This window comes from Pyrus communis, chromosome 7, assembly GCF_963583255.1.
Source record: "Pyrus communis chromosome 7, drPyrComm1.1, whole genome shotgun sequence".
Lineage (NCBI taxonomy): Eukaryota > Viridiplantae > Streptophyta > Magnoliopsida > Rosales > Rosaceae > Pyrus > Pyrus communis.
The window spans coordinates 1,594,947-1,619,613 of record NC_084809.1 but is presented as its reverse complement, the minus strand read 5'-3'; the positions used below and the strand labels follow the sequence as shown (position 1 = coordinate 1,619,613).

The 24,667-nt window shown below is 36.6% G+C and overlaps 3 protein-coding genes and 1 non-coding gene across 5 annotated transcripts; 3 read left to right on the top strand and 1 right to left on the bottom strand.

Moving 5' to 3' along the window:
* Positions 1–682: 682 nt before the first annotated feature.
* On the top strand, positions 683–9,229 carry LOC137739625 (serine/threonine-protein kinase BLUS1-like). 2 transcript variants are annotated; one of them, XM_068479261.1, is made up of 21 exons: positions 683–950; positions 1,637–2,303; positions 3,063–3,317; positions 3,735–3,859; positions 4,303–4,347; positions 4,471–4,552; positions 4,660–4,728; positions 4,800–4,970; positions 5,070–5,132; positions 5,715–5,783; positions 5,932–6,060; positions 6,159–6,232; positions 6,620–6,699; positions 6,784–6,826; positions 7,499–7,590; positions 7,703–7,779; positions 8,023–8,145; positions 8,214–8,294; positions 8,510–8,571; positions 8,656–8,707; positions 8,849–9,229. In XM_068479261.1, the coding sequence occupies exons 2-21, from the start codon at positions 2,136–2,138 to the stop codon at positions 8,912–8,914; spliced, it is 1,926 nt and encodes a 641-aa protein (XP_068335362.1). In that variant the 5' UTR covers positions 683–950; positions 1,637–2,135; the 3' UTR covers positions 8,915–9,229. The 2 variants fall into 2 exon arrangements, with proteins under 2 accessions (XP_068335362.1, XP_068335361.1); XM_068479260.1 differs by having other exon boundaries at positions 684–950; positions 6,620–6,826.
* A 1,345-nt stretch (positions 9,230–10,574) lies between these two features.
* Positions 10,575–15,641, top strand: LOC137740817 (cinnamoyl-CoA reductase-like SNL6). The gene is made up of 5 exons (XM_068480622.1): positions 10,575–10,979; positions 12,832–13,013; positions 13,980–14,177; positions 14,559–14,710; positions 15,250–15,641. The coding sequence occupies exons 1-5, from the start codon at positions 10,724–10,726 to the stop codon at positions 15,542–15,544; spliced, it is 1,083 nt and encodes a 360-aa protein (XP_068336723.1). The 5' UTR covers positions 10,575–10,723; the 3' UTR covers positions 15,545–15,641.
* A 517-nt stretch (positions 15,642–16,158) lies between these two features.
* On the bottom strand, positions 16,159–16,256 carry LOC137741233 (small nucleolar RNA snoR1). The gene has a single exon (XR_011069261.1). It is a non-coding gene; the product is annotated as a small nucleolar RNA snoR1 (small nucleolar RNA).
* Positions 16,257–19,319: 3,063 nt separating this feature from the next.
* LOC137740874 (uncharacterized) lies at positions 19,320–23,771 on the top strand. Its single transcript, XM_068480677.1, has 2 exons — positions 19,320–19,729; positions 23,083–23,771. The coding sequence occupies exon 2, from the start codon at positions 23,098–23,100 to the stop codon at positions 23,722–23,724; it is 627 nt and encodes a 208-aa protein (XP_068336778.1). The 5' UTR covers positions 19,320–19,729; positions 23,083–23,097; the 3' UTR covers positions 23,725–23,771.
* The last annotated feature ends 896 nt before the right edge of the window (positions 23,772–24,667 follow it).

Sequence of the window (24,667 nt, the reverse complement as noted above, 5' to 3'; positions counted from 1 at the left end):
TAAAACTAAACCCTACCCTATATTGATAATGACTTATATATGCTCCACTTCTGACACCAATGCTTGGTGCGAGCAACAATGGTCGACCTATGCATATGGGACCACATTGTTTTGAATGCGTTAGGCCGCCTTGTTTTACATGCCAAATATTTTCGTGTCAGGAGGGGAAAAAATCCTACTCTCAACGGGAGATGGATGTGGAGAGATAATGGCAACATCCCCAATGCATTGACCAACTCTATCCCTTTGCAGTCACTTTTGGCCTCCATATGCAAGCTATATAATTCTAGCAAAATTATATTTAATTAAGAAATTTCCCCACAAATAAATTACTAATTATATTATTTTTTCTGATCACATCCATTTATCGTACATTGTGCGATCAATTTTTATCAGGTACTATTTATATTCAATTTTAAATAAAAAATTTATAATGATTTATGACCCCATGATGTACAATAAATGAATATGATTGAAGAATTCCTAAATTCCTCACAAAGAAGATCCGCTGGATTTTTTCCCACCAATATTTTATTTTTCCCACCAAATAATTTTTGCAGACTGAGACCAAAACTGAAGGCACAAAAAACGTTTCCCTTTTATCTGTCTTGCTGTATTATATATTTTAATTTTAATTTAAAAAAAAAAACGAAAAAAACGGTGAGAGATTCGATCTGAGGACCTAAGCCTCAGCGACAGTTGGATATAGAGAGAGAATAGGAGAGAGAATAGGGGGATTTCAATCGACGAGCAAATTGAGCTGAATCGACGTCGTTTTTGTCGGGGATAGGGGGCAGAAGAGGGTTCTCTCATTTATCTGTCTCAATCTTTGTCAGAAGCAAACTCCGATTCAGTTCTGCGCTTTCTGGTTCGTCCGCTTTCACGTCGGAACGCAGCGAAACCGATTCGAAACGACACGGACTGGTCCTGCGGATTCGGTACTCTCGCTGGTAATTCTTCAGGTTCCTCCGTCCTCTTAAAGGAGTTGAATTTTTCTAATCAAGTTTACGACTTTACTTAGCAGCAATTTAAAAGTTTTCTTTTTGGTTAATTATTTGATTTCTTAATGATTGTGATGAGAATCTGATGCTTTGGATTTGCTGGGTTGGCAAATGGGCAACTGGGATTTTGGTTTGGATGATTTCAGATGGTTTCTGAGATGCCTTTTTTGGAATTTGATTGGGAAAATGTGGAAATTTGGAATGGTAGATTGCAAATTAAGTTTTATTTTTATTTTTGTCTTTAAATTATGAGTAAATTGTTGAATAGAAGCATGAATTTACAGAAAGTTGAAGTCTTTTGCTTTTCTGGGAGGGAGGATTGTTTGGAAATGATCAAACGAGATATTTCGTAAGATTGTTAGTTTTTCGGATACAATTTTTAGTAGATTCCTAATTTCCAACAAAGTTGGTGCTTTAGGATCCAGAATTTGGTCACCCATTACTGAATTACAGTTCGTGTTTGGATTTTGTTTCGTATCCGTTTAACCATTGATGGGTTAAATTTTGTTTATTGGAATTGTTACGATCAATGTCATTGGTATGTGTTTGATATACCTCATATTGGGTCACTCAAGTAGTCATTTCTTGTTTTCCTTTTTTTGCTAAGGCTAACTACTACCTCTTTGATTTTGTAGGATTATTTTCTTATGTATTCGTAAGGCATCAATCATTGCCTTCCGCATGCACGCCATAGGATAACATTCAAGTTGGTCTTGTGAGAATAGTGGGCAGTTCAAATTCGCGAAGCGTTATTCTGCACTTATTGCCTAATTTACTAGATATGGCTATATGCTCTCAATGCTGATTTTCTACGTACTAGTTCAGCAAGTTTTATCAACAATTTTTGGTAGTGGATGAAACCATAGTGTTGCCTATTTGGAGATATCAATGTTTTATAATTAGTTACGGATTCCTGAAATTAATCAGGCTATAAATGGACACATATGGTGAGAACAATATCTCGATGGAGTTACTGGATGTATCTGCAATTTTGTGTTGAACAAAGGGAAAATGCTATCAAATTGGAAACCCCGTACTGATTTGATGCTTATCTCCTTGGGGTACACCTTAATCTTGTTCGTTGGGATATCTAGAATTAGAGAGTATTTAAACCGTGTGATATAAGAAGAAACCATGGAGTATGAATCAAATAAACGATTTCCTTTGGATGCAAAAGATTATAAGTTATACGAAGAAGTTGGTGAAGGTGTCAGTGCTTCCGTGTACAGGGCACTCTGTATACCACTTAATGAGATAGTTGCTATCAAGGTTCTTGATCTGGAAAAGTGTAACAATGACCTGGTATGAAGCTTACTCTTGTATGCAGCTCATATGTTTATTTTATTTATACTTCATTGAATTTGTGTCTAAGTGATGTTTATATTTGCCTTATCTTGTTCACTTGGGTTCTATGTCTAACATGCATGGACTAACTGAACTTATGCATACATATTGCATAATCTTTCGAGAAGCAATCCTATCACATCATGGCTTCAGTATCTTACAGAAGACTTATACTTCATTATTTTTGTGGTGAATTTGTTTTCTAACCCTATGTTTGGATGGGGGATTTGCAAGGGTTTTAGGATAGATTAGTTAAAACTGAACCACAAAACATTGTATAATGGAATTTGAAACGCACTGCATGATCTTTACAATGACATAAACAAAAAGGATTTACAAATTACTCCTTTCAAGTAATCATTTGCAAAATCCATCCCAATGCAATAATGCATTGTATCTGGTCAATTCAAATCCCTCCGTCTAATCTTTGTGGTGCATTTCTAACTTATGTAGCTTAATCCTATATGCTTGCCAATCCCTCATCCAAACATAGGGTGAACGTTTGGGCACAACTACAAGGCATTTGTAGAAAGGATTTGTCTGGAAATAAGTTGAGTTTCTGCGTTAGCAACACTTTTAAGCCATCATAGTCTCGAAGAATATTGTCTGTCGAAATTGACTGGTTTTTTGTCTTTAAGCTGTCAATTGGTTGATATAAGAGTATAAATGGTATGTGAAGTATCATCTACAGTTCTATTTTTCTGTCAAATTTTGCAGGATGGTATCCGACGGGAGGTTAACACAATGACTTTGATTAAACACCAAAATTTAGTACGAGCACATTGTTCATTCACTGCTGGCCATAGCCTTTGGGTCGTGATGCCATATATGGCTGGAGGGTCCTGCCTGCATATAATGAAATCTTCTTATCCTGAAGGGTTTGAAGAGCCTGTTATTGCAACTTTATTGCACGAAGTTCTCAAAGCTCTCGTGTATCTTCATGCTCAGGGCGACATCCATAGAGATGTGAAGGTACCACGCTCCACTCTCTTATTATTTACCAATAATTTTTTGTATACTTCATTCAGGGCAGGTGATTTACCAATAACTTTTTGTATTCTTCATTATGAAATAGGCACATTATTGGTTGCAATATGCAGAAAACTAGTATCCTTGGAACCAATATATTCTGACGATAGTTACTTTCCATGGCATGCGATTTTTTTTTTTTTTTGAAAAGATTAATTCTGCGCTCAATGATATAATGTTTACGTCTCTATTCAAAACTTCTTACATGTGAATAACTAGCCGATATGTTTGTGTCTTGGGTATATGACAAGCTTGTGTACAAATTGTGTCAAATTTCTTAGCATACTGTTATCTATGCCTGTTCATGTTGAAGGATGATGCACTGGTATTCTTATTTATGTTCTTAACCTTCAAATTCAGGCTGGGAATATTTTAATTGACTCTAATGGTGCCGTCAAGTTAGCAGACTTTGGAGTGTCCGCATGCATGTTTGATGCTGGTGATAGACAACGTTCCAGAAATACGTTTGTTGGAACTCCATGCTGGTATTTGTTTTTTAATCTTTTCCGTCTGCCTTATGTATGATGGTGTAATATCAAAATCATTTTTCCATTTTTAATTGGCTTAAGGCTGTAGAAATTTTATACATAGAGCTCGTTTGGATGTGCTTTTAAAATAACTGAAAGCACTTTTGGTGCAAATGCTTTTAGAACCAATTTTTAGTAAAGATGCAAGTAAACCCTGGAAAAGCACTTAAAGTGCTTCGTGGAAGAAGCATATAACTGGTGCTTCTTGCAGAAAACACTTTTAAGTGTATTTTGAACCCAAAAACATTTTCTCTAAAAGCGCTTTCAGTCATTTTAAAACACATCCAAACGAGTCAAAACAAGGTATTGTAGTAAGAAACGAATAGATTCCTCCGAACAAGTAAGAGTCGTCAACAGACTATACACCCTAAAATACTCTGATTTTGTCCCTTTCTCCTCAGGATGGCTCCTGAAGTTATGCAGCAGTTACATGGATATGACTTCAAGTGAGTGGATTACTAGCCAATCTCTGACTTTCTATGTTCTCTCTGTATCCGTGGTTTCTCTGCTGCTTTATGTTTGGCTGAAGTTTTCTTATGTTGTATTTTTACCTTTTTCTTCATTTACAGAGCAGACATCTGGTCATTTGGAATAACAGCGCTTGAGCTTGCTCATGGTCATGCCCCATTTTCTAAGTACCCGCCCATGAAAGTAATTTTCTTGAATTTTTCATATTAATATGGGCTCTTCCTAGTAGAAGTGTTTCACCGGTGCTTATTGGGTGAGTTTACAAATTATTTCTACTCTTTTTCTTGCAGGTTTTGCTTATGACTTTACAAAATGCACCCCCCGGCCTTGACTATGAAAGAGACAAAAGATTTTCAAAGGTTTGTGTTGGCCAGTTGAAACTCACATCTTCCATTCCCAAATTTAATTCATGAAGTGCTACATTTTCCAGTCTTTCAAAGAGATGGTAGGTGCTTGCTTAGTGAAGGATCCAAAGAAGCGTCCATCTTCAGAGAAGCTTTTGAAGCACCATTTTTTCAAACATGCACGACCTGTTGAATATCTGTCCCGTACCATTCTTGAGGGTCTTTCTCCATTGGGTGAACGTTTCAGGATGCTGAAGGTCTCTTGCTACTCCCAAATTCTCGTGTACTTTATTATTCAGTTATGGTATGTGTCATGATTTCAGCTACATTTTTACCTTTTTTTTTATGTGTTTTAGGCAAAAGAAGCTGATCTTCTTGTGCAGAATAAGGCTCTCTATGGGGATGAACATTTATCACAGGTGAGAGTTGTTCAAAGTTAAATAAAGAGCTAACTACATTTTACACCCTTGAGGTTTGGGGTGATTTTCAAATTGGGCCATGAAGGTATTAAAATTGTAACAATTTATGCCTTTGGTCAGATTGATTGTTTGACCCTTTATTAAATTGATGATATAGTGAGTGTGAGATCCTTATATGGGTAAACATGTAAGCCAAATTTGCATTACATTGACAAAAATACTCATCAATTTAATGGAGGATTAGATATTCAAAGAGGGAAAAGGTGTAAGGCGATACAATTTCAAAACTTAAGGGTGAAGAAAATTTAAACCTCGTGGTCTATTTCAGACCTCAAGGGTGTAAATATAGCTAACCCTTAAACAAAAGTAGTTACGTGTTTAGTTGTAGTCTTGAGTGGTCTTTAGGCATCAGCATTTAAGGTTTCTCTTTCCGCTTTCACTCTTTGAATTTGTCTGTGTGCATGTGCTATAAATTAATATACTGTGTAATCAAACTTTCTGCTTTAATATTTGAGAATCTAATTCCTAGGTTTCGGTTAAGTTATTATCAACACCATCCTGAATATATATTCTTACTTGCAGCAAGAGTATATCCGAGGAATCAGTGCCTGGAATTTCAACCTTGAGGATTTAAAAAATGAGGCTGCTCTTGTAAGTTTATCAATTTCTAGCCTATGTGTACTTGTTTTAGTCCTAATCAACTAACCGTTGGTCTGATTCATGCACGGCGGCTTCATTTAACATTATTAATCATTTATTTTGTTAATTTACATTATTACTGACATACTGTTGCCTGCAGATTGAAGAGGATGGCATGCCCAATGCATCAAGTGAGAAGCAAATTGATAAGGACGAGGATGTTAGTTTTCCAACGAAGAGGGAAGCCACTGAGATGGAAATCCAATCAAATGCTGTGCCTGATCAGGAGGTACAGGAACTACTTCTTTAATCTCATCACCCTTGTCTCAGATGTTCAGTTTTTTAAGTTCTAATATTGTTTTATTTATTCGGTGTCTGCCTGCTTAGGATGGCTTCAACGATCTGCATGATTTGGACAACTCACTTGCTTCATTTCCTATCAAACCTCTTCAAGCGCTTAAGTATGAATGCTTTCCTTTTCTGGAATCGTGTCATCCACTCATATTAATAACTTCAGCCCTTATAACTTTAACTGATTTGTCAGCAAACAGATTGTTAATGCAGTCCTCCAAATTATTATTATTCAATATCTTAACTATTTTCTGCAAGTTATTGCATTTTATCCATTTTATGTAGCATCCTAGTAATTACTTTCATTATGGATTTTCCCAAAATTATTGAGATATTTTGTGTGTTTATTAATTTCATTGCGATTGTAATTGTTCCGTTCTTGTAGAAACCTTGTGTCTTGATTTAAAAGTTTCTTTTTTCTATGTTTGCTAAGCGTTTTGAATGCAATTTTTTTTCATTTCTTTTATCTTACTTCCAAATTGTTTTCTCTGATGCAGAGGCTGTTTTGATGTTTGTGAGGATGATGTGAGTGCATCTAGTCCTAGAAACATTGCTCAAGAAAATGGAAGAAGTGAAGGTGAGACTTCAAGGCAATGTAGTTCTTTACCACGTCATGTTAATCCCGAGCCTAAAAAGTTTTTGAGTGGTTCACTGTTACCGGATTATGTGCTTTCTCCCAAAAAGGTTGTTGGCAACGGTGAAAGGTAAGTGTTCTTATGATGAAGTTGATTGGGTTGTTTAATGTGCTTTTTCTAGAATAACATCATCGATAGAATGCTCTATTTGTTTTCCACTTTTCTTAATCAGAAGAAAGTGAGCTTCCCCCTTTTCACTTTCCTGCATCAAGCATTGTTTGCATGCTCATTATCTCTGGCTGAATAAAACGCTCTTTGAATTCCATATGTGGTTGCTTGTTGACTTAGTATAATACCTACTTAGAGCTCCTCACAACAATTGCGCAACGCACATTCTTGTTGCCTAGTATTGTTATGAGTCATCCTTTGTTGGAATCACACTGTATTTTTTATTTTTTACGTTGAAACTATCATATGATAATATTGTATATGTGGAGTACTAAGGAACCATCCTTTGTTGAACTAAATTGTAATTAAATTTCTTCACTGTCGAAATTGTCATGATAATCATGGTTTTATCACCTAGAGCCTTGCCCAGTGAAAGTTCAGGAAACAATAATGAATATGGTTTTGATGGTAATAGACTACAGTGTAAAAGCACCCTGATTGTCATTGTCGTCTTGCTTTTTTACGGTATGATTCTTTTGGTATCCTCATCTGCCAATCATTGTAATTTTGTGCAATTGCGTGTAAAAATGTGGTTCTACCAGCTATGAGTTGAAAATATTATATGTTTTGAAGGGATCATTTGCAATCAAAACATCAACCTGAGCGGAGCTACAGTGGTCCATTGTCGTATCGCCAGAAGAGAGATTCCATCGGCCATGCTTCTGGTTTGTCTCTTGTCGCTATATGCTTTCATCATTTATTCCCTATGTCTGATATCTTCCACCTGTTTGTGCGTTTTAAAAATCTATTATATCATTTATGCATCTGTTTATGCAGCTGAGGATGTTTCTGAAGGAGCAGTTGTCCAACGCAAGGGGCGCTTCAAGGTTACTTCAGCGGACCTCAGTCCCAAGGTACATATATTTAATAACTGATATATTCTGGAGTGTTATTGACTATTTACAATAGAATTGCATTGCTTCATATTTGAGGCACCTATTGGTTTCAGTTTTTCCATCAGATTTGTTCTCAGTACCCGTCGGGGTTTTATGTCTACGTCGTGTGTTTATGATGTTTAGCATCATAAAGAAGGGGTGCAACTTAGCAGGATATCCTTTAGGCATTAATAACCATTACCGTTCCTATCTCTTTTCCAGGGTCCTTCAAACTGCTTGTTTAATCCTTCTGGAAGTTCAACTGGTCCAGCGACTGCAAATCTTGCAGCTACCACTGTTCTCCCTTCACTACAATGCATTCTGCAGCAAAACACCTCACAAAGAGTATGTGCCAGTTTTTGAACCCATTTTGTAGAGAGAGTGTGTCTCAACTTTCTTTCTTCATGTGACAGGACGAAATAGTTAAATTGATCAAATACGTGGAACAGACACAAGGGGAGTCCACTGACGCAAGCACCGGTGACCTTTTGCAGGTAAAACCTGGGTTTAATTACTGTATATATTGTTTCGTGGTTGAAGTAATTCATACCTTTAACAGTAATATAATCTATTATTTCACTTGTATATAACTTTCAAAATCGTCTTGGACATGTAGTTTAAGATACGTCCGACTTATGATAATAATTTGCGCTTATGGACTGTAAGCTTGAACTAGATCTTGACTATGCTTTATGTCAAACTGATGCAGATGGCTCTGGCTTCCTCTCGGGAGAGAGAATTGCAGTCTCTGGTGATTAATCTGCAACAGAGGTATTTGAGTAATTAAACGCTTTTTGATGATGTGAATCTGATCTGCATATAAACATTCTACTTATAATCTGTCTATAATGTCAGTGTTGGGAATCTTGTCGAACAATTGCAAAGACACAAGCTGAAAAATGCCCAGGTTCGTGTATTTGTCTTGAATGGTTTTGTTTGAGTTTTTATGTTCCGCGGAGAAAAGAAATATGTTTTCAGATTAACCATCTGTTAATCAAAATGTTTCTTCCAATTCCAAGTAATTAAAAGATCTCCCTTTGGTTTGCAGTTAGAAAGGCAATTGAAAGGTATGGCCAACAAAGACGAAAATGCTAGAAATCGAAGTGATGCATGAAGGCAATGTCATGTCCACCGCTGACAGTCGAATAATTGCTTTGACCGGAAAATAGAAAATGCTACAGAAAGCAGATGAACCATGGTGGCGGTGCTGTGGCCACCGGCGGACGTTGTTGCTGGATGGTACGTGGCGTCTGCCGGTTAATGCTGAATCGCAGGAGCAAAATTTTTTCCGGTGTCTTCTAGTGTATCATATGTGTGAATGTGGGTTAGTGCAGACATTCAAATTTTGAGAATGCAATTCCTTTGAGTCCCGTTGTGCAACATGTAATTTGTTGAACTGATATTGTAAATATAATTTATTTTGGTTCAATTTCTCTCGTCTTCGTCTACTGTTAATATCATAGTCGTGTTCTCGAGCTAGCCTCAGCGCGCATTAAAGAAAATTTTAGAAGACATTTGGAAGCGGATTTACCATTTTCTGCGTCAGATAAGTGGAAAATCGATAAAAACTGATCTCAATCGGATTGAAATAAGCTAAATTTTAGAGTACAACTTACTCGAAAGATTTGAGCAACCTGTAACATGAATTGGTTCTCATCTGCAGTTCTATATGGTAATAATTTCGTACCATATCAAAATATCTGATTTTTTTTGGTGTATAAATTATCAAGAAGTGACTTATTGTAACGTCATTCTCAAGCTATAAGCAACAAGAAACATGGTTTATTATCAAATCGAATTTATTTATTCGAGAGTCCATTTGCCAACCCGAGTTTGCCTCCATGGAAGGATGATAGAGCTAAACCGGAGACTCTTATATAGTACATTTTAGAGCAACTCCACCGGGAACATTAGCCCGATGGACCGGCGACTTCCCTATCCCAATAGCCCCAGCTGTAAGCTCCAGCCCATGCAGATGTGTGGGCTGAGGGAGGGGCCTGAGCGAGAGGCCCGACTCGAATTGGTGGCTCGAGAGCCTGAGGGCTGTGTGATGTGTGATGTGTGATGTGTGGTTGATGTTAGGGTGACCCGACTCGAATTCGTCCGTTTTCCTTTGTCGGAATCTGGAAAAAAGAATGGGATGCATGTAGGGAATTAAGCCCTCGAATTAAACCACAAGAATTGCAACACAACAGGATTTAAAGCTTAATAACACAAGATAGTGATAGAAACATCTCTTGGCTTCGAGATTGAGAGCTCAAGCTCTCAGCTTCAATGGTAGGACCTCGCACCAGGGATTCCAAAAATATTATTTTTGAGCTTGATTTGTTGAAGAGAGAACCGGTCAAATGAGGGGGGAAATGGAAAGGGAGATGGGGTGTCTGATGGATTGGGTGAGAAAAAAATATTAATATTTTATTATCTATTGCCATGACTATTCAGTTTAGAAGTGAAAATACAAAAAATAATTACTGTTCACTCGATGAATTTAATAACGAGTTGCCCTAAAAGGCCTTTGCAACGCTAAAGTTGCTCTTACGTTCACAATCGCATTTGCCAGAAAATTCACCTCGAAACATAGGATGAAAATTGAAGTGCAAAACCAAAACAAGCCAAGCCTATTGCCGACCTAGCTAGGTAGGCAACTGCTAGCAGTTTTTCTGCGAAAAATATTATTCTCTAATAGAGATGAGATCCGTATTCATTGAAGGGCTTTAGAGAGACGTGTTAAATGGAGCATTGCATGACTTCCAACTGGCCGTAGACACCAACAGACCAACAATTCAATATTTACATAAACTCATGTCTTCGTCTCTCTAGTTGTGTCACTCCATCTCTGTCCAAGAGAAAACTAAGCTTCCGAACAAAACCTTTTTCTTTTTTTTTTTCTGTGCCATTTTTGTGTCACCCAAACACGGTCGAAATGGGGATTGTGGGTTTGGAAGAGAGGGTGAACATCGAGGTGCAGGAGTTCTGCCGTACGTTGGTGGCCTCCGCCGGCCTCCACCGCAGAAAAGACGACCACCAGCAACCCGACCACAGGCGTTTCGACTCGAGGGGTGATTATGAACAAGACATGTTGGTGTGTGTCACTAGCGGCGTTTCCTTCTTAGGCCTTGCCGTCGTCGACCGTCTCCTCCACCGTGGCTACTCCGTCCGCCTCATCGTTGACAAACAAGGTAATCGTTAATTATCCATTACTGTAAATCATCATTAGTTAATGCTTTATCCATCCAAGTTCCAATTTGGATTCTCAAAGTGTAGAATGTGAGTTAAGTCGGTTGATTAAAGCTAAGTCTACTTCTTTGTGACCGTATTTGAATCGGCTTGCTTTTACTGAAAGTGATTGTTTCAGAAGCCTAATAAAAATCCGAAAAGCACTTAAAATTACATCTTGAGAAAAATCACTTCTCCATAAAAGCACTAAAGAAACTTTTTTATATATAATTAATAAATACTTTTAAAATTTTCTGATGTTTTTTATTATTTGAAAGTTATTTATAAAAGTTCAAGCAATTTTGGTGAGAAATTGGAATTTCCATTTTATACAATTTAAACATTTTTTTGGGCTTCAATTAAGTTTCCAAGTCTTCTATTCTCTTCCGCAATGAAGTTGCACGATGACAATAGAAAGTTTCTTCCTTTATCCCTATTTCTTTCATTATTTGTTTTTTTATTTGAAAAGGGAACAATTGTTGGCTTCGTTAGGACAGTCCATCATTTTGGGAGTCCGGAAACACAACAAGGCATTTCAGCCTCTCTTTAATCACAATCGTGCGATTCACTGATATCATGAATCGAACTTAGGATGCTTGTTTAATTGCATTTACATTGCAACATTTTCCTTTATTCGAGCGCTATTTTAGTTATAGTAGAACCTCTAGGAATTGATACCCGATAAATTAATAATCTCGATTGAATAATATTTTTTTAGAGTCCCGACTTTTAAGATAATATATTATAAAAAATTCATATAGATTTCACATAATATATAAATTAAATATGATCGAAGAAATTTAATATTGCAATTGTTTTTAGTGTTATCTAGTTTATTTTTATTGTACTCGCACAATGCTTTGCACATTTTATCCGTCATTGTTGATTTTTACACCTTTGAGGTGAGAAACCATTGTTGTCTGTATTGTGGTAATATGACTTTTGTTATTTAAATAGAATTTTTCTGGTTAAATGTTCATAAGTGAAATAATATTAATGCATTGAAAAATGTACAATATATTTATATAAAAAAAAAAGTATATTCATGAATTTTACATTGTTAATCAAATACACAGAATTATTAGTTTGTAAAACAAGAAACTAAATACAGTGTACAATATTTAAGAAAATATTGATAAATTAATTAGCTATTAGTTAATCGAATTTATCGATTATTTAATATTCTCTAAATTAATAGATTTTCTTTGGTCTCAAGACTATTAATTTATAGAGTTTAATTGTAATTAAGCATAATTTTTGTACATTCATTTTCTTCTTATGCATTTTGTGACTTGTCAATGAATTTCCATCTAATTCAAAGGGCATAAAATAACTAGAGTGAAAGGAGAGAGAAAAAGGGGTACAAAAATCTTTTCTCTTCTTTAACGTAGTCTGGATTACCTTTTTTTTTAATACAAGAAACGATAGTAAAATTTCATTATTGAATTACAATTACAAAGAATCCACGACAATTACAAAAGTTGCCATATGGATATAACCCTCTAATTAGCAACAACAACCGCACACTCACTAGCACAAGCATTGTCGGTTCAAATCTGCATAAAGACAGCAGACGGAACAAATCTATACCACATCCCATGTATGCTAGCGTAGTAAAATGAGTTCATGTCGGACTAAAATATTGTTTTGATCAACTTAATTGCGCATGTGATTAGGTTGAATGTTGATTTATCTTAATGCGATATATGAATATTATTCCTTTACTTGTACCCATAAAGAAAATGTCGTGTGAAATTTGTTTAATTACATCCGGAATTAATGTGTTGTCGTGTCCCCCCGAAACATATATTCCAGAAGATGTAGAAATATTGAGGGAGATGAGGACAAGCGGCGCCACCAGCGATCGCATATCTGCATTTATTGCGAAGCTAACTGACACCGACGCTGTTGAAAGTTTGTCACACGCGTTCCATGGCTGTCGTGGCGTTTTCCACACTTCTGCATTTGTCGACCCCGCTGGCCTCTCTGGTTACACTGTGAGTTACTTTACCCTTTTCATTTGTCTTACTCTTCTCCAACTTGAAAAGACTTCTACATGGCATGCAACCGACTGCACACAAAGGAATTTCGATCCTCTCCTAACTTTAGTGTTCAAAGTCTAAGGGTCACGTCCCGGCCCAGAGCTCTATCAAATCCCAAGCTTGACTTCATCGTAATACAATATTATCCGTTTTGGACTCCGATCACGTCCTTACGGTTTTGTTTCTGAGAACTCACATGGGAACTCACACGAGAACTTCCCAGAGGGTCACCAATCTTGGGATTGCTCTTTCGCGAACTCACTTAACTTCGGAGTTCCTATGGAACCCGATTTGTGTAAGATGGGCCAACGGCAACAAGTTAATAAGGACCGTCAGATTCAATTTTAAACAATCCAGATTGTCTGATCGTTTGACTTCCGACAATGAGATGCAGAGATTTCTGTCCGAAGCCCAAACAAAGAGTCACATCCGCATCCGCATTATTTAGTCTATTGTGCCAGTTGTCCCATGTGGTCATTCGGACTCTAGATTTTTTTTTTTTTTTTTTCTTTTCACAAGACACTAGATTTCTTTTTGAGGAAGTGATTTTTGCATTCCCCTTTACTCTTTTTGCATGTACTTGTTCTACTGCGACCATTGGATACTAGTATTTATTTATGTCCTTCTTTTGTGCTTTGATTATGAATGAAGGTCTGGGGAGAAAATCGAATAATGCACATACATTTTACCTAAATTGCTTAAAATCGAATAATTAGTGCTATGATCAGCTCATCCGACTGACCTCTACTTGTACGTCAAGAATTGCATATAATTTTGTGTCTATCATTTTCATCATGAAAAAGTAAAACTAAATAGTTTCAAACTTTCACATATTCCTTTGATTTTGTTGCTCATGCACAATTCTATTTATTTGTGTCGTTTAAATGGCGACTGACCGTTGGATTTGAATGATGTGATTAGAAATCCATGGCTGAGATAGAAGTGAAGGCAAGTGAGAATGTGATGAAGGCATGTGCAATGACGCCATCTGTGAGAAAATGTGTGCTGACTTCTTCCCTTTTAGCCTGCGTTTGGCAAGACAGCTCCCAGAATTTGAACTTCTCCCCTGTAATTAACCATAACCACTGGAGCAGTGAGTCACTCTGCATAGATAAAAAGGTACTGTTTACAGTTATTTTACTGAAATTACTAAGGTTTTAAAAGGCGCTAGCCGAGTGGTAAGGCAGTGAGTCACTTTGCATAAATAAAAAGATACTATTTACAGTTATTTTACTGGTAATTACCAAGGTTTTAAAAGGCAATAACCGAGTGGCAAGGCAGTAGGCATCTAGGCAGAGTCTAGGCAAGCGCCTAGACAGGTTTAGACAACCTTTCTTGTTTTTTTAAATATCTAGAAATTAATCGTGATGGTGGTCAATCATCTAGCGCTTAAGCATGAATTTTTAGAACAATAGTAATTACACAATAACATTTCTATGCTAATCACAAGGATAATTATCATTAGTAATTTTTTTTTAAAGTTTGATTTGGAAATGGTAGCTCTGGTATGCATTGGGCAAGCTGAGGGCAGAGAAAGCTGCATGGAAAATAGCTGAGGAAAAGGGGTTGAAGTTGACCACCATCTGCCCGGCTCTCATTACCGGCCCTGAAATTTCCACTAAAAATCCAACCGCAACTCTTTCATATCTCAAATGTATTAATTCCTTCCCACCTTTTTTGTTTTCTAAAAATTTGGTATCAAACTCGTTGTACATGGTAATCAAACCAAATGGGTCTAACAATATTCTAAATTACAAATGAAGAAATGTCACCAAACCGTAATGTCACTATGAGAAGAAGCGAGCCCATGGGGCTTTCTGCTCCACTCGAGCGCTATGGCCTCATTGAGCACCACCTCCTCGAGCAGTGCTCAAACCTGCCCAAGTGTGTTAAAATTTAGGAGATAGGGTCCTTGCCATATCTTCTTTGTGAGGATTCTGGAAATCCTTTAATTTAATCATTTCATCGTGTATCTTACGATTAGAAATCATTTTAAATTATATTATTTAAAATTGAACACAAACAATACCTGACGAAAACTGACCGCACAATATACGATAAACGAACAAGATTAAAAAATCTCGAGATTCTCACAAAGAGAATCCTACGAGGTACCTATCTCACAATTTTGGTATGAGTCAAAATCCACTTGTTCCCTTGTAATTTTTACTAATTTTGGTTGTGTAAACACAGGAGCGCAAGAAATGTACCAAAGCGGAGTGCTAGCCACAGTGGATATAACAAGACTGGCAGAGGCACATGTAGGCGTGTTTGAGGCAATGGCAGCGTTTGGCAGATACATCTGGTTCGATCGAGTCATTGACGGAGATGAAGAGGCCGAGAAGTTAGCAGAGGAGACGGGCATGTCAAAGAACAAGATTCTGGGCAACGGCGGCTCTAACGTTGTCCAGAATCGATTCGAATTGTCGAACAAGAAGCTTACAAATCTTTTGACGGGAAGAGTACATTGCTGTTACAATTCATAAACAAATTCGGCATTTCAATTAGAATTCTTCCCGTTGTTATACTAAATTGTTCAAAAAAAAAAAAGACGAAAATACAAGTGCAAAGGAAAAAATAACAGAAAACCACAGGGACAAAAGTGGGATTCGATATGGAGCTCATCCTACAGTTTCAACCATTCAAACTATTTAATTTATAAATCATTATTCCAAAAATTCAATTTAACTCAAAATTATTTATCGATTTAATTATTACATTAAAATTTTATTACTTTTTATAATTGTAGAATCAATTAAATATTTTAAATATTTTCAATTTGATTAATATTTTACAAGAATATCTAAGAGATGCAAATTGAAAAATGAAAAATAAACAGTTTTGATCATCGAAGTTCAATGTGGTGTGCGCGACTCTATTTTGAAACAAAATGGGAATCTCACTTCCCTTAAAATCCTCGGTACAAGTATTATGCCCAAAACTATTGTTTCTATAAAGTCAATTACTTCAATATTGAACGAAACTAAACTAAACTAAATAAAAACATGTTTTCAGATAAATTTTGGGCAAATTGATAAAAGAAAATTTATAAATGAAAAAAAAAAAAAAAAAAAAAAAAAAGAGACAGGGGGAAGAGGGAGGCTCAGAGAGTTGCTAACAGTGCTCAGCGAAGAGCCCTTTTACAGGCACTTCTCATACAAGAGGTGTCAGAAATTTAAAGCACTCTTCATCTTTGCCGTATCAACACACACACACACAAACATATTACCACAACACCAAAAATATATTAAATTTGACCACTCAAAAACCAAAACCGAGAAGAAGAAGCAAAACCCAGAAGAAAAAAAGCTGCGAGCAAGAAATAAAAGAGTGAGGTTAGGGTTTTCGGAATGTGTTTGAGATGTCATTGGTTGCGGCGTTTTATAAGTTTTTCTTTCTGGGCCTTTAGGGTTAACACTTAGGTGAGACCACAATTGACGTTAAAATACCCTACTGGATTAGTAAATTCAGCCCATTTTCTATGGGCCTATGCTTCATTGCTAAATTAACAAATGAGTATCACTTAGTACTACGGTCTAGTGATCATCACTTATAAGTGAAAGGAATGAATGGAGAACAGATATTTAAATGATTGCTCCGGTTAGTGAGTGGTACGAAACCCGCTGCTGGTGTAGAAGCTAAATTTGTGACCAAAGGGAGGCTGAAATGTCTCTGTGAATCTTCTATCGGAATGAGTGGATAACTGTCACTTGCCACCAACTGTTCTTTTTAAAAAAAAAAAAAAAAATGAGGGGTCTAGGAAGAGATTTTCTCAATTGTTTAGTAGTCAAGCAACCTCCAAGGAGAGTTTAGCAACTAATTTATTTCTCTCGATGTAATTAACATGCATGGACTCCCATGTTCCAATATCTTTACCGTTGCACATGATGCACGTACGTACAGGTAAAAAGTGGTATACTACTACTAACCCCTCGAGAGCTTTTGCCTTGTCTCCTCTTAGACAAATTACCAACGATGAGCCCTTCCATGAACACTTTTCATGCAGCCTTTTGCCACCCATTCCTTTTTTTTTCTAATTTGAGGCCGCTGAACGCCGGCAGCATTTTCTTAGATTAAGGACAGTATAGAAGCAGATATGGTTGTTTTTTTAGGAGATTAACGGGTGGCGAAGAGGCGAAGACACGGTAGTCAGATGCGAATTCATTTTGGGACAAGGTGGGTCAATTGGCTTTCCAAACTCAAAGATTTTCTGTGGAAGAACTGGGTACTGCCCTTTGAAAATCTGAGATACCCTTAAAAGCTGCTCTCCAGTTATTCACCTATTGTCTCTATAAGCACTAAGTAGGGTAGCTACTAGCCTCATGTCTTTATATGTTGTTGCTATAAGCATCTTTCGATCTGTGTTCTTGCTCAAAAGTTATTAACATCAGTCAACATGCTCATTCGAAAGTTGTTCGCATACGTTGACATGCATGTAATATGATTTGACAAATAACCTCAGGCTTACCAAAGCTCAATGAAATGCTACTTTTCATGTTATACCCCAACCCCCCTCCCCACCACCCCCCCCCCCCCCCCCAAAAAAAAATCCTAGTGGCGATAGTTCACCTTTTTAGGGCGCAGGAAGACTCAAATAAATATTTTAACCTCTCCTGATCATTAACGTATGGTTCACAAACGTTAGTAATTGAATCTAAGATAAATTGTGTATAATACAAATTTGAAATTCGTCCCAACAACTGAGTCATCAATTGTGGTTTAGATATGGTTGTTAAATGTTAATTAATTTATAAAGTAGAGCACAATTTTAACAAAGGGCCCATGACTACTCGTGAGTCAACCCAACCCGACATGGGAGAGATGACCATATTGTCGACATGCATTGTGGTGATCATGATTACTATTTATTTATTTATTTTAACAACAAAAGAACAAAGATTATTATTTGTTTAATAATTTTGAGTACCAATTTATCAATTTATATGTAGCTGGTGGGTCGTGTGACAGCTTACAAGGCCTTGCATGAAAATTGACAACCATATGCCGGTCAAACGTATTAGTAATTCAAATTTGTTTAATTTTTTTCGTTTTTTTTTTTTTGTAAAGAAGTGTTCAGATGTTAGTTTCGTCATGACAGTTTACTTTTTTGAATTTGTTTAATTAATCAAGTTGGGAGTTTGAAACATAAAGAATCATGAGTTTCACGCAAAAGTAACAAATTTACATGATCAAATTTCAAAATTAAATCACTTCTAGCAAATGCACTTTTCACAAAATTTGTTAAAATTAACGATTTGTTTAATTACTATTTCTAAGATTAGCCCGTCTTATATTCGGAAAATTCATTCATGATGATGCATCGTGAGTTTGAGGGAGTGTTGAAAAATCGAAAAAGAAAACTATTACGAGATTGATGAATTAGGAAATTTATTTTATTTTCTTAAGGTCTTGATTATTTTGTAAGTATTTTGCTTAAGATTCACTTGTGTTGGGTACTAAGTTTATTGTATTTTTATCCCGTATAAATTCATCTAAGATGGGAGAAGATTAAAGCATTCAAAAGGCTAGAATTCTGAAATATACGTTTTTAGAAGAAGCAGTTTCGAACGATCCCTAACAACATTTAGGACAAAAAATTTGAAAACGTTTTTGGATGCAAGAAGCAACTGGATTTGACGTGCTTTTGACAAAAAAAAAAAAAAAACACTTATAATATAATCACTTATGAGTAAAAGTGTTTTTTTTCAAAGAAAGTAATCCCAAACTGACCGTAATGGAGGAATAAACGGAGATGTTTAGGGCAGCAGAGAGCAGGGTGGAGGAGAGGAGTGGGAAAAGAGCAGGGTAGATGAGGAACAGTTCCCTATATTTGCTGTCATCGGTACTCATGAAAACCAATGCCGAAGCCCTCACTCTCTCTCCCTCTCTCTGAGAAATTTTTTAGTGTGACTGATAGACGGGATAATATATTATATGTACAAATAGTAAGATATGTATGTTAAAATATTAATAAATTAAAAAATAAAATTTCTCACTATTCTTATTAAAACAAGTGATGTACCACTTATATTCCCGTCAAAACTAAAAATTTCTCCTCTCTACACCATCTCTCCCTCTCACACATCTTTCTCTCTCAAGAGTGATGCATGAGCACCGTTTTTTCCCTCTTTTTTAATTCTGCTTTGCTCAGAGTTCTATATAGAAGAAAATCTTCTGCTTTCGTTAACAAGGAGCTGGCTTCTCTCACAACAGTAATATAAAATGTTGACATATCTTAATCGTGATCGCACAAATAAAAAAAGATGAGAATGTACGAAAAATGGTATGACAGAGAAGCCAGCTCCCGTTAACAAAGTTTTACAAGTCAGTTCACAAATAGATTAAAAGTAGCACAGACTCTGAGAGAGCTAGAGAGAGAAAGAGAGAGTAAAACTGTAAAATAGAGAGAGAGAGAGAGAGAGAGAGAGAGAGAGAGAGAGAGAGTGTGTGGTTCTATTTCTTCTGCTTGCAGAGATGTTACATAAACAAGCGGTGGTTATATATGAAATCTGGGCGTTTGAGATCAGATCGAACTTCCAACTCGTTCATCTTTCATTATTCGCACTCCACATTGTATTCCAACGATCGAGCTTTTTAATCATCCAGAGTCAACCCAAGATCACGAGCTTTGACTTAAATCTCAACCTTTGATTTGATCCCCGCTTCTCCAGGTCAGTTCTTTCTTTCACTTCCTTAATATACATTTGCATTGCTCATTTCCTTCATCCATTTTCTTGTAGTTAAGATTACGAATGCCTTTTTGAACCTCTCATTATTATTTAGATTAGATTAGATTATCGCTTCACCTCGAGTGAGGAGAAAAACTGTGGAATGTAGATTAGATATTGCTAGACGATTCATGCAATTGCAAGCCAGCAGTGTGATGTGATATATGATTTGCTAATGCTTCTTAGTGAGTGATTTCTTTCACTTAATCTAATTACCTTTTATGATTACTAATTGGTGATTGGCTGATTTACTGCGGATCGGTCCCACTCATGTCTAACCTATTTATTGCAAGTCCATCTGCTTGTGAAGAAAGTCTTGACTTTTTGTTTGAATTTTGAGAGGAGGGGCTTTTTTTTTTTTTTTTTATTATTATTTTTTTTTTACTACCATTCAATTTTACACACATTATACATGATATTGTTAAATTGCTAATCAGTTAATAAGTTAATACATCGTTAACAAAATATTATTGATAATAATGGAATGATTTTAAGAGTAATCAAATGGTTAAAAAGTTTTTAATTTGGCTAATAATGACTAGGATATCTATATACTATATTTGTATGATTGTGATACTATCTTTTTCTAAATTTGATTAATGACTTTTTACTTTCTTTCCATTGTTATTTTCCATGTTTTAATTAATTATTAATTTTTTCTTAATCCACTTTTCCCTCATTCAACACCACAAAACTACAAATTCCCATCTCATCGTTTTTGGTTTTCGCATTAGATTCTCTCCCAAATAACGTTGTTTGCTACAAAATGATTCTTTCTGCTTTCTAGACTTGGCAATTGGGAAGGATGAAACTATTTCGGACATTGCTGATACATTCTTTAATAAAACGAACCTCATATAAATGATGCATTAGGATTTTTCTCAATTAAATGTAGAATCATTTCAGAGTGGCCCAGTGATTTGGGACAAATTTCAAACTCATATTTCTAGCGCTCGTGAATCGCACAAGGGTGGGCATAAAGAGCCTAGCGCATGTAAATCACACAGTAGTTGTCATGGGGAGGCTAAAATACCTCTACGAGTCTTCTCGACTCTTAGAAGAGTGGACTGCCATGCTCAGCCACCAGCTGATCCCTTTTCTTTAAAGAAAAACTCTGTATTAAATGTGGCAGTAATATAATCAGTTTTGAGTGTCTATATTATTTTTATTTTTATTTTTTCAATCATGATCATAATTTAGGGCCCATGTGACTTCCATAGATTAGAACTTAAAAATTAGGAGCAAATTGACAATATTTTATTAGAACACGAGATTTAATAATGCTTTCAAAGTAGGTGATAACTTTTTTTCCCAAATCTACAATATGGATAATTGATGTGTGTTGATTTTGACAGTGCATTAAGAAAATGAAGTACAACTTTCATCAGATAGAAATTTGGTAGCATGTCACCACCTTTGCATTTGTCACACTTTTATGGTAACATTTCCAATCGAATTGCACCCTAACAAAAATTATTCAATTTCCAATTGTCTTTTTGGGGTAAAGCGACCGACCTCTTTTGCTTTTTCACATGGCTTTTGGCATGTGTGTTTCCCTTCCAACATTTGCATGTGTTCTCAACCAAATATCAAAGTGCATTTCACAAAAAAAAAAATGTCAGAGTAAATGTTCGTCTTGTGTACGTCTTAGATGTATTTTTAAAGTTTTATTAGTAAATATCGTTGTTTTTTCAATAAAAAGTCTCCCGATTCGTTTAGGGGCTGATGCACAATGGGACTAGGGTGGTAATTCCAAGACCATTTGTATGTTTCTTTTTTTATTTAAGTGGTATTGTAAACTAGTTTAGCTTACCTATATTAACGATAATTCAAACTTAAGTGCATAAGGCTGTATATTATTCTCACCAAATTTTACGTACAACACTGATATGACGCTATTTTGTTTATTGCACTATAAAAATCTTTATTTATATCTTATCTTTGTAAAGTATAGACAATTTGATGTAAACGTTTGTGTGGTGAAGTTATTATTTTTTGGACAAAAGTTCAATCGATTGGTGGAAGGCGAGTGAAGGGATGGGATAGGATCATAGGACGACAGAGCAGAAATTGTTCGAGTGCTGAATTAGGCATGAGACATGGAGTGATCATTCGTCTCACGATAAACACATTGAGGGAAACTTATTCATAAACTCGGGCCTCCCTCCCTGACTCTGCCTGACGTGTCTCTGTCTCGTCCTCCCTCCCATTCCATTTTCTACCTCACCTTTTAACCTTTTTCATTCATTAATTCATTCATTGGATAATTTTTTTAATGTGTCAGAAACACGATCAAATACACTAAATGTTATAATAAAAGTTTACAATAACTTATATTAGGATACGTGGTATATCCACCGTGTACTCGGCACACTAAAAAATCTCTCTGTTCATTCAACCCGAAACCCTAATTCTTACTGATATGCTTTATAGGATTCGAGTTGCCTGAGTTTGATTTTGTTTCTGATGTCGGTTTTATAAGTTTAATTCTTATATAAAGAAATTAGATCATATGAGTTTAACTCCTATAGCAATATTTTTCAATGGCGTGAGTTTAATATTTGTGAGAGTTGAAATTTATAAGAATATTCAAACTCATGAGTGCTAAATATTGTAATTAGGAATCACACTCACTCATATTGACTCAAATATTATGATTTACTATGTGAGTTTGTTGTATATAGTATCCAACTCAAATTTTCCGACCCGCTATAAAAGACTCAATGACACCTATCGTTCTAATAGTGCAAGTTTAATAAACATGCTCTATTATAAGAATTAAACTCACGAGGCCCACTAGACTCAACATTTAAACTCCCAACTGATTTTCATATGAAGATATGTTATTGACGATGTTATAGTATGAGTCAATAAAAACCGTTTATGTAAGTTACTCTCTCGATGGCCTTTTAGTTTAGTTGGCTGGAAATGGCCAGCCCGTTGGTCTGATTTGAGGGTTTTGGCCCGATGGGCCTACAAGCATCTGGCCTAATCATTGGTTGGAGAAGGTTTTCGTGTCATTTTGAGTTATTTTTAGCCCTATAATCCTTTGGTCGGGCTAGTTGGAGATGGGCTTATGTAACTCTCTTTCAAAACAATTTTATGGACCATTTTGCCCTCCTATAATTACCAAGATAAAAATGCATGAAAAAGAATAATCTCTTCACGTCTCTGCTCCCAGTTACCAGTTTAAAGCATAAGCATGTAGGAAAGACCCCTCCCTAGAAACTTGGGATCAAAATCTACGCTCCTTCCGCATCACCGTTGAAATTTATAAAACCTCTCATCTTTTGCAGGTCAGGTGAAATCCAATGGATCAGATTAAGCCGACTCGGGCGTCACGTAACCACCACGGGAGTTCGTCGTCGTCGTCATCATCGTCCGGGTCGTCCGACCATCGCGGAGAAAGTCACACGTCATCCGCGGGACCCACCACGACACCCGCGCGGAAGAGCCGGTACGGGTACGCCGTCGACGACAGCGCGGGGGACCGGATCGAGTGCACGGGAAGGTTCTGCAAGTCGTGCAGCGGCGCGTTGATCGCGGACTGCGTGGCGCTCTGCTGCTGCCCCTGCGCACTGGTGAACTTTTTGACCCTTGCGTTCGTAAAAGTGCCGTGGATGGTGGGGAGGAAGTGTTTGGGATTGGGGAAAAAGAAGGGGCAAAAGCGGGAAAAAAGGAGGAAATGCAAGGGGGGTAGGAGTTGTAAACGTGGGATCGAGTGGGTGGTGGAGAGAGGGGAGGAGGAGGGGAAAGTTCCCGAGATTTCATGGCGGGGTGGGGGCGGCGAGGAGGAAATGGAGTGCGACGGTGCCAGGCAGGAGGCGGAGAGGGTGTGGTTAGAATTGTACCAGATTGGACATCTGGGTTTCGGGAGAGTTTCCTTTACTGGTATTCAGTCTCTTGGAAATAAGGGGCAATTAGGGAATGTAAATTAATTGTTTGTGTAATTTAATTTAATTTGTATACACTTGGGGTTAGTGCAGTTCAATTTGCTTTCTGTTTTATTGTTTGTACTGTATACGGAAGAGAAGCGATTCACGCTGACTCATTTTCTTCTTGTATAATGGTAAAAAATTTAATATGAAAATTTACGAAAATATCGATGATATTTGCATCATATTTGCCTCCAAATGGAGGGGTCATAAATCACAAGAAACGGAGTGGTTTTGGAGACGGAGACAGAGATCGAGAGACAGGAAACGTGAGTTTGTGGCAGTGGGAGAGTGACAGGAGGCAGCTTGAGCCAAGGGAAAACCGGGAGTTGGTTACCTTTTTCAAGAAAAATAAAAATAATAACCAGCCTTTTAATTACTTTGATTTTCATATTTACTTATTTTGTTTGCTGCTAGGTGTTGCTATCAGTATCACCTGTGAACTCACGCTCGGTCGTATTTTGAAATCATGAAAAGTTATGTTGAGAAATGAACAACCGGGGCTAGGATTCTGTTTCCTCCCATTTTTATTTCTTCTCTCACATTTTTTATTTTTTCTTTCTCTTTCTATACAAAATTAATATAAAATGTTCACGTGGTTTAACCGTGACCGTTCAACTAGGAGGGAAGGAAAGGGGAGGGAAAAAAAGAGATGAGAGAATCCTACCTCCGAACAACCAATGCCGGAAGCATCAACGACAGTGAAGGTCATGTTCGGTGAGTTGAACGGGATCTGTTATTTATAATTAATTTGGATTTGTAACTCAACTTAAGTTTGATGAAAAAATTGTAACACGAACTGGATTCATAAATTGAAATAGGGAAAATAGGGCGGGCTAAGTAACCCATCCTCATACATGGTTTACAAGTCTTGCAATCTTCTTCTTCATCGGCATGCATGCAGATTGTTCTTCTTCAATTTGGCCTTCAATCTTCTATTTGGTTT

What these genes read in the sequence shown, in the direction of transcription:
- LOC137739625 (XM_068479260.1), top strand. Translation starts at nt 2,136, where the DNA reads ATGGAGTATGAATCAAATAAACGATTTCCTTTGGATGCAAAAGATTAT. An exon ending in ACATCCATAGAGATGTGAAG is followed by an intron (nt 3,318 to 3,734) that starts GTACCACGCTCC and finishes CTTCAAATTCAG; the next exon opens with GCTGGGAATATTTTAATTGA. An exon ending in AAACCTCTTCAAGCGCTTAA is followed by an intron (nt 6,233 to 6,619) that starts GTATGAATGCTT and finishes TCTCTGATGCAG; the next exon opens with AGGCTGTTTTGATGTTTGTG.
- LOC137740817 (XM_068480622.1), top strand. Translation starts at nt 10,724, where the DNA reads ATGGGGATTGTGGGTTTGGAAGAGAGGGTGAACATCGAGGTGCAGGAG. An exon ending in CTGGCCTCTCTGGTTACACT is followed by an intron (nt 13,014 to 13,979) that starts GTGAGTTACTTT and finishes TGATGTGATTAG; the next exon opens with AAATCCATGGCTGAGATAGA. An exon ending in CACTCTGCATAGATAAAAAG is followed by an intron (nt 14,178 to 14,558) that starts GTACTGTTTACA and finishes TGGAAATGGTAG; the next exon opens with CTCTGGTATGCATTGGGCAA.
- LOC137740874 (XM_068480677.1), top strand. Translation starts at nt 23,098, where the DNA reads ATGGATCAGATTAAGCCGACTCGGGCGTCACGTAACCACCACGGGAGT.